The sequence below is a fragment of the Tribolium madens genome, unplaced genomic scaffold (assembly GCF_015345945.1).
Source record: "Tribolium madens isolate multiple individuals breed KSU strain unplaced genomic scaffold, Tmad_KSU_1.1 Scaffold_19;HRSCAF=116;Tcas5.2_LG9, whole genome shotgun sequence".
NCBI classification, from domain to species: Eukaryota; Metazoa; Arthropoda; class Insecta; order Coleoptera; family Tenebrionidae; genus Tribolium; species Tribolium madens.
The window spans coordinates 8,635,039-8,648,322 of record NW_025400983.1 but is presented as its reverse complement, the minus strand read 5'-3'; the positions used below and the strand labels follow the sequence as shown (position 1 = coordinate 8,648,322).

The 13,284-nt window shown below is 32.0% G+C and overlaps 3 protein-coding genes across 9 annotated transcripts in view; 1 reads left to right on the top strand and 2 right to left on the bottom strand.

Moving 5' to 3' along the window:
* The window catches only part of LOC123010808 (complexin), a 104,983-nt gene that overhangs the window by 15,680 nt on the left and 76,019 nt on the right, over positions 1-13,284 (top strand). Inside the window, exon 1 of one of the 7 annotated variants that reach the window (XM_044407943.1) lies at positions 4,395-4,495. The exons of 3 other annotated variants lie outside the window; for them this stretch is intronic. The gene's annotated coding sequence lies outside the window, so the exon portion shown is untranslated. Of the gene's footprint in view, positions 1-4,394; positions 4,496-5,366; positions 5,453-13,284 lie in introns of those variants that run through there. 3 more of the 7 variants (XM_044407969.1, XM_044407992.1, XM_044407951.1) reach the window with 3 other exon arrangements.
* LOC123010768 overlaps positions 8,290-13,284 on the bottom strand; it is a 5,936-nt gene continuing 941 nt past the window's right edge. The window contains exon 2 of the mRNA XM_044407876.1: positions 8,290-8,573. Within this exon, the coding sequence (XP_044263811.1) occupies positions 8,386-8,573 (188 nt within the window). The 3' untranslated portion in view covers positions 8,290-8,385. The remainder of the gene's footprint in view (positions 8,574-13,284) is intronic.
* LOC123010733 lies at positions 10,577-13,146 on the bottom strand. Its single transcript, XM_044407828.1, has 8 exons — positions 12,664-13,146; positions 12,553-12,613; positions 12,208-12,496; positions 11,910-12,154; positions 11,668-11,837; positions 11,454-11,607; positions 11,268-11,398; positions 10,577-11,172 (listed from the first exon to the last, which is right to left on the bottom strand). Exons 1-8 carry the CDS (start codon positions 12,856-12,858, stop codon positions 10,840-10,842), a joined length of 1,578 nt encoding a protein of 525 aa, XP_044263763.1. The 5' UTR covers positions 12,859-13,146; the 3' UTR covers positions 10,577-10,839.

Genomic DNA, 13,284 nt, shown 5'->3' with positions numbered 1-13,284 from the left:
GGAGTTTCTACGAAAAATTTGATTCTGCTTTTAGTGAATTCTTGAGCGTTTCAGATACAGGCTTCCATTAAACGTGGCAGTCTTTTCATAGCGGATATATTTTTTTCTTATTTTGACAATTTAACGCTGTTAAGAGCACAATGAAAAATGATGGTTGAGGGTTTCTTAAGGGTTGGAAGCGATCGTTAATTACGGTCATCGAATGTGAATTTTTCCATTGGCCTTTATCTCGACTGAGCTATAAAAGTCATGCTTATTTTCCGGGGCTCTTTAGCAAGCTCCTTTCATGAAAATTTAATAACTATTGATTTTAAAATTTAATTCGGAGAAGTCGTCTCTCGTTTGGTATTTTCGCAATATTAACGCCATATTTCAGACGTTGAACTGAAAGCGACGCACGGTTTCGTCTTTCAGTCTACTGAACGGCCGTACGTCAATAATTGGGGTAGGATGGACGTTTGATTTTTGCGGTCGGTGGTGTTGCATAGCGGGGACTTCAACTCTCACTTGATCATTAAGTAGGTGAACCAGTTGTGAACAAACGACTAGCATCATTGTTGCGAAATCACGCACAGGGACGAGACTTTTCTCGAGTAATTGTATTCTAAACCATCGGTCGATTGATCGCCTGAAATTCGGCAAAACAAATGTCGCATTGCATTTCACAACTGTGCTTTCTCGGCGACAACTCAAGGGCATGATTATAATGAAGTTAATACACGTCGATTTTGATTATTATAATTAACCCAAAGGGCAAAAGTGATTTGTTTGAACAGAATACAGCAATTCATTTTTGGTCAAACAGATTTAATTGTTCCAATTTCGAGATGAAATATTTCAGTTTGTGCTTTTGTAAATCAACATTTGTGCTACGTGTTTTATTATAATCGATGGGATCTATTAGCTATACAATTTTCATTGGTTTATTAAATTTCGAAATTTTGTGAAATCACTCCTTTTCAAGGTTACAATGGCAGGCGATAATTATTAGCGGTAGTGAAAGAAAATACTAATTATATTTTTATTATTAGAAATGTTATAGGAGGAGTTTAGTGAAATTTATCGTTCTGCAGCTCTATAATAATTGCTTGTAAATTTATGCCAGGTGTAAATATTTACAGACTATAAATAGCAAGAACAACATAACAATATAAAGCTGACATTATTTGAGTCGTTTGGGATAATCTCTCTTTTATTTTTGTGACCGAGAAAAATCTAGTGTCTGTTCGGTTGTAGATCGGTATCAATCTATCGTAAAATATTTAATTGGACCACTTTCACAAAATGGTGGAGGCGAAAAAGGGTATTATGTTTTAGTTAAATTCTTGATATTAAACAATATTGTTTTAACGGTAATGTTTTGAGCTCTGTCGATTGTTGCATATTGTATTCGAGGTATCCAAGTTTTCCATAAACAAATTAATTCAGTTTCTGATGGTAGATACTCAAAGTTTGATTTCCATGTACAGCGCCAAATGTTGTATCCAAATTCTGTTCGATATATTAATAATGTCACTTTACATAACCAATGGACTTGTAATTAGTATTTTGATTGTGGCAATTACATAATGACGATAATAACAAAGAAAGTTGGATGCGGCATTTTGACGCAGTATGCTGAGCTGTGTAAATGGTAATCGGGCTTTAAGTAATGACAATTTTTTGCTTTTCTAAGGAAGTTAACGATAATCTATTTTAATCTTGTTTGATGTTTTATTTTGTTCCATTTCTTAATGACGATCAGGAATTTCGAATCTCAAGGTTGAATGAAGCATTTGTCATGTTATCAAGTTCCAAATTCTCTAAATTTGTAAACTAAACTAAATATATTCTATACATACCTGTATGTATTTAAATTTTATTAAAAAAAATTGCAAAATGGACACTTGTCACGCCTTTTATTATTTGTAAAATTAGTATGGAAATATACTAAAACTGAAAAAAATTGTTTTTTTTTTTTTGAAAATTTCTCTATTTCAATAATGAAAGAAAATACCTATATAAATAAATAAATAAATGGTTCTATATAGTATAACTACTAATCATTCTAGGTATAATAAAAATTTTATTAATAAAGTTTGGCGAATCAGTGATAAATTATTAGTTATTGTTATTGTATCTGTGTCCAAGAAAATGGATATTCTTATACGAATACCATGTAAAACGACAGATGCGTGAATTTAATTGTCTCACAAAAATTATCTAGTTTTTTTGGCAAATTAGTTTACCGTAATTAAGTAACTAAATTTGTAATTATATGATTTTTTGTGAGATTTTACCTTGACTACCTATACTAATTTAAAGCGACTTTTACTTATTCTCAGTTCCAGAGTTACACTATAATAAATGTAGATCGAAAAATTATTCAAATAAGGATATTTTTATTGAGTTGGAAAAAAAACAGTATTTGTTTTAATTTAATTTTAATTTGTAGGATTTAATGAAATGAATTTTTCCTGATTTTTTATTTAATTTTTCTTACTGATAACTCATGAGTTATCACAGACTAATTTGTAGTTCGCTACTTTGCTAGTATTGTATAAACACAATAACGGAACGTATTTTGAGTCTTTATATTTGTATGTATTCGCTTTTTATTTTTTTGATACAATTGAAACAAGTCCTTCCGGGTGTTGTCGGAGGAAACAAGTACAATAGTAACTAGTTTATATTAAAAGCGCAATATTAAGACACACACAAGAAGTATTTTAAAGTGCACACAAGAAGTAGGTACATATTTTAGTTTTTCATAAATTTACATTTGATAAATGTAAAATGTAAGGTTTTCAAATTTTGACATAAGTAATTTATCACAACTGGAGTTGGAGAAACTAATTTTTACAGTTATTAGGTATACAATTTTTCAGATTCAAAATGTTGTTTATACAAGATCTAAGTTTTTGAGTCAAAAAGCTGAAGAATGTGAATATGATTTTTTTTAACATTAATAGTCAGAATCGGGTAGCGGGATTTGTATTGTGAGAGGTTGAAATTGTTTTTCTTCATTCTTGGCCCTTAAGTTAAATCCGCCCCTGCTTGGCCCAATTTCTGAAATCTGAGGGACGTGTCTTGAAGTTTGTCGTCGTAAAATGTTCGTTAAGAGTTTCGTCTTGATGATTTGTGATAAATTGCTGGGATATTCATTTCGGTTCGTAATATTCCATAATTTACTCCATCTAATCCGATTAAAGATTTTTTCGCAGTCTATGAAGCCGACTCTAGGGTGTCTCTGCGTCTAAATTAAATTCACGTCATTTTTCTTTTGTTCCGACAGAACCAACCTTGAATCTTCTCCGATCCGATTATTTTGTCCTTCTTTTTCTCTTGGGATTAACAAAATATTTGATAATCGTCTCCGATTAACATAATGGAGAGAAAAAACAATGTCTTTTGTACTCTACGTGTTTTTTAATGAGTTTGTACTTTCGAGGGACCGAGAAAAAGAATGCGTTGAGTTACGAAACTAGAGAGTAATTAGTAGTAATGACGTCCTGTGCTTTGCTTTGACCCGAGAATGTGGGTCAGAGGAATTTCGCTCGACGCTTTCAATTTTTTTCTAGAGACATATTTTTGTATCGGATGCAATAATAGAATTGTTTATTGCACATGGAATTTTATACCTTTTTCAGTGATAATATTCCCAACACGTATAACAGATGTCAAGTGTTTTTAATTGGTGACCTCCGAATGCAAGAGGTGAACGGACGTTCCGATTTTCATCTGTCGAAGTTAATTTTGACGATAAAACAGAACCTCACGCGCTGGAAAGTCAAAATTTATGTTTTCACGCATCGCTACAAACTCCGGTGTCGAGTTTGCGGTTTAACTCTTTGCATTATTAACGCTAGGTTTAGGCCAACCTAATTCTAGGTTTTCTTACAACTCGGCCCTAATTATCAAATCTCGACCACTTTATCATTTTAACGTCCGAAGTAGCTCTAATCTCCCCATCCGGGCAATGAAAAAGCTCAGACAAAACAGAAACGCGTTTCCGGTATTTGCGGTTTCCGAACCGATAATGCTCCACATCTTTGTTTTCGTACCTCAACAATACACCCAGTTACAGATCGGAACAATTCTCTCTCTAGAATAGAAACTTCCGACTCCAGTCTCCGGCAATAATTCCGGATTTAAACTCTATGAAATCGTTGATTTTTCGTCGATTTTTCAGCTATGGCCGTACCGAGCATAATAATTTATGGTTCATTTACTAGAGAAAGACGAAACGAAGGGCGGGAAAATCAATATAGGATGAATTCAAACGCGAGAGGCCGCCACGTCTCGACCCGGAGCCGTCCGGAACACGGCGGGAACGTAACGCTTCGTGTACCGGGAAACTGCGACTCCGGGCACGACTATGCGCACCAGCTTTTTGGTTATTTCACGTTTTCGGTGCTATTTGATCGCATTAAGTTGGCTACCGTGCTGCTCCGAGGGTGGTTGGCGTTAAAAAATCAAATCGAAAAATCGAAAGCTCGACCGAAAAATCCTTGAGGTGAGTCCTTATTTGAATTCAGGCATGAGGCATGCAATTGTGTCGCTCGGGGGCCCTTATTGTATTTCCCACACGGGGCAAGGGTTTTCCGAGCGTCTTTTTTGTATACGCGAGTCAATATTTACAATTTGTCGCCGCAGGGCGAGTGGTTTCCAAACCGGCGGCGTTTTTTTTGCCGTATCAGCGATTTTTCACGCCAAAAGATGGATGTTTCCGGGACGTTTTCGTGTCTGGGGGCGAATCGATATATGCGGTAGCTTTTTGACTCGTTTGCACTTGCATTGGGGAAATTATTAATGATGGTGATTAAGTCGATTTCGTTACCGTTGCCGGCCGAGTAGCCGTTGCTGTTTCCGGTACGAAAAATTCGCTTTATTTAATTATCACATCGATCGGTGCTCTCCACCACGTCATTCGATTTTTTAATCGCGCGGTGTCATCGTCGAGTTTAGGGCGAATCCACAAAACTCCCTATGCAAACAAACAAACTCGGAGAACTTTGGTTGCTCGATGGTGTGAAAACCGACAACGACAACGGGATTTCGTTGCGATTTTAATCACGAACTTGGCGATTTCAATTAAAATTGAACTTTTAAGCCTGGAAAATATGCAACCAATTATACGAGTTTGTTTAATGAAACCGCTTCTCTACTTCAAATAAATTCTTTGCCTAAAGCAAAAGAACATTTGTATACAATTACATTCGTTTGTAATAAAACTTTCGAAACAATGTGAATTATTCTCGGATGTGGATTTGTTTTAAGTAGCGCTTTTTGTTTCTGAAAAATGAATCAATTCGACCGTATAGTTTTTTGATTGGATAATATTTTTTTAACGGGAAGAGATGATATAACTTTGGTTTATGTATGAATCGGGAGTCGATAAATAGTTACAAAACTGCGTGATAAATTGTGGCCGGAATTTGAAATAGCGGCTTCTAAACGCGGTGGCGATAAGGTAAATGTTTTTGTTTTCTCACTGGTTAAACATTTAATGATTTATTAAATGATTCAACATAACCTACGAATCAATTCTCTTTTATGAGTGTAATTTCCACTAATCTCATCATTGTAATTATTATGAAATTAGCTTTATGAATGAATAAAATTAAAGGGAACGAAGAAATTTTTCATTTTTATATTTTTATTGTGATAATTATATATTTATCTTGCCATAGTTAGCTACTCAATCCTAGGTTATTTTGCGTGATATTAATAAGTAGTATGTGAGTCATGAAATTTTGAATGAGTAATTTGGTTATACTAGTATTATGCTAAAATAAAATACATTAAACACTAGTATTTTAATACGAGCCACCCTAGATATCTCAGATAATAAACAAAAATGAGAAAATCCCGAGACAGAGATCATTTAATATACAGTATGTCCCCGGATTGAGTTTACAAGAGGAAAAAAAAATCTTTGATTTTACGTCAAAACTGCAAAGGAAAAACATTTTTTGCTTCACCTGAAACGAGCAAATATGTACTTAAAACTTTATTATTCTGATTCAGTGAAAAGAAAAGTTAATTTTTCTCTTGATTTTGAACTTAGAATAATTTTTCTCTACTTTTTAAGTATTATCACATTGGCGGTTTTATTTATTTGACAATTATATGTCACTTTGACAATTAATTTATTAATTAAATAATGATAGTTTTTGCTAAAAATAACTTTGGTTTTTATCTTATGTTTTTCACAAACATTTTTGTTATTTAAGTTGCGTTAACTCATTTGTCAAAGTGATATCATTGTCAAAATAATAAAACTGCCAATGTGATGTCCAAAATCAAGAGAAAAATGAACTTTTCTTTCAACTTCTTCTTTCAAAGTTTTAATTACAGATTTGCTTGTTTCAGGTAAAGCAAAAAATATTTTTTATTTACCGTTTTGGCGTAAAATCAAAAATATTTTTTATCCTCTTGTATACTCAATCCGGGGACATACTGTATATTTGACATTTTATTACTGTAATTTGTTCTGCTAGATCTTCGTAACGTAACGTAAATAGAAAATACTCAAAACTGTAAAACACACAGCCGAATGCCTGGTCAAAATATGTACCTTTCATTTGAGGTATCAAAAAGGGGGTGGTGTCATTTAAAATTTTGAAGGGGTTGTTTGTATTACAAAGGGGGTTGATGCTACAACTTTCAAAAGTACACTGAAAGATTTTTCCCTACAAATAAAAATTTATTTGTCTCGGGATTTTCTAATTGTTGCTTATTTTCAGTTATCTAAGGTGGCTCGTTTTAAAAAGTCACTTTGTATATATACAGGAACTGAAGAAAACATTTATTTTTCACATTTGGGAACTACCTATAATTCAAAAATGTTTAAAGGTGAAAGTTTTTTTGCTAAGTTATGTTTGGAAAACACTACAAAGCTAATCATATTAATTAATCACATTAAATACTTCATTCAAATAGGTTCTTCCATAGGGTCATGCAATTTTCAGTTAAATTGCGATTTTTTTTGTTGACAAATCTGTCGCATGACCTTTTAATCACAACGACGTTGTGAAACTTTTCGCATTTGAAATTCAAATTTGAAGTTTACCGTTAACGCACCGACAGTGTTTAATGGGTCGAAGGTGTCACAGGATAGTTCTTCTAGCTTAAAATCGAGGGGATTTGAGAGTGACGTCAAGTCGGCGCGTAAATTTTTGCAAGTAATCCCGCGTTCTGAAAGTTTTGACGTTTACTCATTTCGAAGTGAAAAAGAGGATTTTGTGGTCTCGGATGTTTCTGACAGATAATTGTTACCTATTTGTCCCTCATCAACGTAATAAAACCAATTATCTATTGGCTTTTATCCGGATCGATAGCACGTAAAAAATCCCAAGCCGATGTTTTCACTCCAGTTGAAGGATAATGTCGGTATTAAATGACTTGGCAGAGGAAAAGTGGTTTGTTTTCTTTGCGTAGAGCTTTCAAGATGGCGGATGTTGGGTGCGAGGTATTAATTTCAACTAGTGTGACATGAGTGTATTCATTTTCGTTATTCATGTGTTTACTTTTCTTTTGTGACGTGTGTGTGTGCGCACACTTGCATATTGAAAGCGGCTGCAATTTTACAATGTCGAATTTCGACGGCGAGGATTTTTTAATTTTTCACAAGCTGAAATTTATTTTCATTTAGGTTTTATCAAAAATACAACGCAAATTATTCATCCGGTTTCAATAAAATTTTTCTCTACTATAGAGCTTTTTTCTTTTCATTTGAAATGGGAACAGAATGGTTTGATCTAAGTGGTAGGTATTTGTTGACAACACTGTCAACTGTAGAAGGAAACAAAGGCACTGCAATCTGCACTCAGAGAAATTTATCGTTGGGTCAAAAAAAAAACATTTTAAATGAAACTATCACACACTTTCAATACGAGCAATAGTTTCGTTGCATTCAAGGAAACGATAAAATTCTTTGCTTTAATTGTGTCTCTTCAAAAATTAAAATAGTTCCTTCAATGCATTGGAATCCCTTGAATGAAACAACCGTGGTCTTTTAAAACAATAAATAAAAATATCACACCAAAATGTAAAATTATTCAAAGAGTTAGTTTATAGCACATTAACTCAAACATACACTATCTTACCTCAAAGTTATAGATGATTTAATCAAATGCCTAAATCGACTATTTTTACTTTTGGAAGAATTAGTTTAATACATTAATGCAAAGAAGTTGTTGATTTGAATTAAAAATAAAAACCTTTAAATTAAATGGACTTATATTTTGATAGTTTATTGATAGTTTTAGGTTAAATTAAATAAAAATGCAGTACATTTATTGAAAAAATTTATTTTTAATACATTTAACAAAAAATATAACAAAACAAGCAAGAACAAAATAAGAACACAATAAAAACTTCAAAAACGTAAAAATAGATTAACTATTCAAAAAGAACTATAAAATATGACCCATTGGGACTTAAATGCAGAATATGGACGTCCATACTAATTAATGCATTAGAGTGAATAAAAAAAATAAATTCAGTTCTATCTACCTGATACGCATGAAAATGGCTATCATAGCAGAGAGTGTTATATTTTTGTAAAATAAAAAAAAATGAATTCTCATGTATAAGAATAAATTTAATTTTTGCAAACTGAGGCATAAAATTATCAAAATTAACAATTATCATATTACCAGAGTGAAACTTCACATTACACTTATTTACCCATGAAGTCAAAACTGAGTTTTCGSCAACAGATTTTCCATATTGGTTTTCAAAAGCTGCATAATTTTCAGACAACTTAAACGTTTCGGTGTCAGTTGGACCATAATCAAAATTGTCTACAAATCCTTTTTTCGCAAGTACACGATGACAAATTACTAATTGATTTTTTAAGGCCAAAGTGTACGGAGTATTTCGTCTGGAAGCAACGACATTTGCAGTGGATTTAAAGTTTCGATGTTTTGCTTCAAATCTTATTGACGACACATTACTTAAGGGACCTATATAAGTTAACAAACGTGGATAGTGCACCAAAAAGTGATGTTTTGGTTTAAGATTACCAATAAATTGAATGTATAAAGAATGGTGTTCTTCAATTAAGGACTGCAACAATCTTCCATGCTCAAATGAAACACTTTTTTGTTCAACAATTTCAGTAATTTTAAATAAAAGCAAATAAATTTGCCATAATTGGTTGTCATAAGGTACAAGATCTCCTAATATTAAAGATAAATATTTTGTAAAGGTTTTCATTTCTGATGCTGACATTATAATATGTTGCTTAATAATTTGACTTTTTAATATAGCAGGTGGTTTATTTTCAGATATATCGAAATGAAAATATGACAACCGCCTGTTTAAAGTATCTAAGTCAAAAAACTTATCTATATAAATGAAATGATACAATATATAACCCAAATCATATCGACAGACCCCCTCATAAATATCATGCATAACATCTACAGCAACATTGTCAGCTACATGAAAGTACTTAAGTTCGTTCCATATGCAAAATTCCTTGATTCCATAAGAAAAATTTGTATGATCTACGTCGTAATTTTCGCGATTTCTGTTTAAACTAGAATCTTCAATGCACTGTTGCTGACTAGAAATTTTATCAATTCTACAGAATCTGCAATAATGTGTAGAAACAAAACTTTCATTAAATCCTAGCAAAGAATGTACTCCCAAATTATCGCCTAATATTAACGTCAAACAAAAATATACCTGAAGTGGTCCATCGTTTGTATTTATAGTTGTGCCAAATGTTTCAAGTTTTTTTAATTCATGTATTAAATATTTGTAAGTTGAAAAATTTCCAAAAGATTTTCGTTCATCCGCAAAATTAAGTTGAACAAGAAAAATATTTTCCAAACGCGAAGAAAATTCGGGAGGTATACAGGCTAAGCTAAAATATATTGCACCAATTTTGTGTACGCCAGCATGTGAACCTAAAGGGTTCCCCACTTCGAAATCGTCGAAATAAAGTAATATAGGAAAAACTAGTTTATTTTYAAAATTTGATTTAATTCGGAGCCATAAATCGCTTTGTATAAGATTATAAATTATATTAGTTTGACTCTGAYGTAATTCTAAACTATAAGAATAAATTGTTTCGTATACGTCCGGAATCTCTAAAAAGGCTTTTAAAGTTTTTTCTATTSAAACGTAACATGCATGACATTCTGTTGATTCTAATATACTCTTATTATTATTTCTAACACTGCTTCTCTTTTCACCAATTTTAACTTTTTCTACAGGAATGTAAGCATTGTTATCTTGAAAATATTTAATACGGAGATGTTCGGTTTCTAAATTTTTGAAAGGATATTTTAAACATGAAATTATTTGTCGCTCCACATCTTTTAACATTGATTTATTTTCTTCTTGGGCACTATTAATTAACCGTTCCAAATATTGCAGGGGTAACAGATATAATTCATTAACATCTTTTATAATATTTTGTATTGTATTTSTAGTTATAGAATAATCGCTATAAAGTTTTGAAACAAAATGTATCACTGAATCTCTTAACAAAGAATCAAAAGTTTGTGCTGAAAAGTCAAAATCGGGAGGCACTAAACTTGAATCTTTGGTCCCCCYAATGGAAGTGTCGTTATTAGGTGGCACATTAAAACTAGCAGTAACTACATTTGTTGTTGTTTCTAAATCTTCTGGGTGTTTATGACGTAAATGTTTTTTAAAAGAAAATATAGTATGAAAGGTCCGGAAACAATTACTATTTTGTTTACAAGTAAATTTGTCGACATATTTATGCCTCAGTTTAATATGCAAGGTAAAATTATTGAGCTTTAAAGTCTTAAAACTGCAAAGAGGACAAATGATCATATTTTTATATCAAASATATTTTTAAAAGTTCATACAAAATTATAAAGAAAGGCTATTTGCGAGGGTCATTACGTAAGGTATTTGCTTGTCCCATTGTGTTGAAACCCCAAAAATTACTTTTTGGATAAGTAAATAAATATGTTCTGCTTCAGGGGGGTATTCCGCACACAGTACATGAAATGTCTTAAATAATAAATCAAAACATTGCAAGGTTGTACTTGCTTTGTAGATGTAGGCGTCGATAATCAGATAGCTCTCTGTTACTTCCGATACTGTTGGCCCCACAACAATCATATATGGTTGGATAGTTCTACTGAGAGCCTTGAAGCGATGACTTCTTTCGGTGATAAAATTTTCTATTTCTCCAGAAATCTGAAACATACATTTCAAACATTCTATTACAAAATTCATCTAAATGTTTTTTGATACATTAGATAAGTATGTTATGATATATGTATAAAACTGACCTTAACATGATTAATAATACTTTCTTGGCATTCCAATATGCTCGGCTTCCAGTGACTATTCTTAACTCTTGATCTTCCTTTTGGAGGAAACAACACGGGCAAAGCTGCAATTTGGACGGCACACTTACCATCTAAAAAAGAAATTGTTTTAGTAAACTTATGATAAAATAAATACATATAATTTACCCTCTGATAATTTTTCATTTTTTAATTGTGCCATTATAATTTCATCTGGCTTATTTATATTTGGACATTCTAACAGTTTGTTGTAAAATAATTCCCACTTTAAATACATTTTGGTTGCAGCATTAGGAAACATTTTTTTAAAATCCGTATCAATCTAAAATTTTTAGGTTAGAAAATATATTTTTAGGTTACCCACTTGTAATAAAATACATACTAGTACGGTAGCTACTTGATGTTTTAAAATTGGCCATTCGCTTAAAAACTGATCAACAGTTTTTACCGTGCTATTACGACGCATATAAAATGAATTATCCCAGTGCAATAATACAGTATCAAAAGGTTCATTCCAATGTTTTAACCATTTGGCACTGGCATCCATATCGTCTTAAAAATTTATTAAAAATAAAATGTATACCTAGATAAGTGTATATGAGTATAATATGTGATTTTGCTTACCCGTAACAGGATTATTAGACAACTCATTATCGGTTTCCAAATTTTCTTTATAATCTTTGGTAATATTGTACAGTCTTTTTAAATTTCTATATTTATCCACAAGTTTCCCTTTCGCATTCACAGGTTTTTTTTTAGATGGCCCTGCTCCACTACAACGTGGAATGTAATACGTTCCAGTATGTTCACATTTAAAAAGATCACAAATTTTGTTAGACAGATTTTCAAAATCCTCCGCAGTTAATTTTCTAAAATTGTAATTATGTAGTGTTTTAATAAACACTTAAGCCATATTTCGCACCCGTTCCTAGCTTCAGCCATTGCGCTGTTAATAATCAAATTCACTAGCATGTTCCTAGTTTTTGTTGTCAATGTTTTTGTTTTCGAATAAGTTTCTAAAACAAAACGGCCGGCATTTGTCGCATTCAAAAATTGCTGCAAGTCCAAGTCATATGACATCCTGCAAGCCCTATTTAAATTTTCTTCACCTAAAAACGCAAAAGAGCGAGAGCAGGCCTGCTTATAATATTCCTGCCCAGTTATAAGACAAGCTTCATCTGTCGTACTACAGGAAGGCGTATCCTTGCTTACTATAATAATTTTTTGAAAATACAATGCTGAGTTATACCAAAAAAATAGCGGTTACCTGTACATGTTTCATTAACAGTGCCCTCAAAGTTACCGATTAGTAAAACCGGTTCAGATGTCTGAAAGCTAAAATTAGGTAAAAATGTTCAAGTATCTATGTAATTTTTACCGAGGGTGAACAATGTTCCGTTACTATAGGTGAAGAGACTGACGAAAGCGTTAACGTCTCTGGTGTTATTGGATCGTTTTGAATAAAACATTCCGTTTTAAACACTTTTAATTTATTTAAAAATTTTATTCTTGGTCCGATAGTGGGAATTAATTCTTTTAAACTGTTCTCTGTTAGGGATTTTAATGCCTCCATATCTATCTCTTCTTCTAAATTTAAAAATATACTTTAATAATAATGGACCACATTTAGACAAAGATGCAAAAACACAAAAGTCGGAAAAATATAAACTTACTCTCGAAAGTTGGGATATATTTTTCGAACCCCCACTCGGTAATTAATTTGCTCACTTCATCCATTATATTATTTATTTATTGGACACAAAACCTAAGAAAAATTTCTTAAGCTATTTCTCACATAGCAATTAAAAACTATACTATTTWWAAAAAAAATATGTGTGTTATTAGTATAATATTAAAACAAATATCAACACTTTCGATTGTTTTTTACGTAGAAAGGGAAGCCATAACTAACGGTTTTATTATGATTTTAGAACAGAAAACGTGTAGGTATACTTATTATTATTGATTCACAAGATTGGCGTTCAAAAATCAGTAAAAA

Excerpts from the sequence above, each read along its gene's own strand:
- LOC123010733 (XM_044407828.1), bottom strand. The coding sequence starts at position 12,858 with ATGGAGGCATTAAAATCCCTAACAGAGAACAGTTTAAAAGAATTAATT. Across the intron at positions 11,838-11,909 it reads GTCTAATAATCCTGTTACGG|ACGATATGGATGCCAGTGCC; the intron begins GTAAGCAAAATC and ends TAAATTTTTAAG. Across the intron at positions 11,173-11,267 it reads GTATTATTAATCATGTTAAG|ATTTCTGGAGAAATAGAAAA; the intron begins GTCAGTTTTATA and ends TGTATGTTTCAG.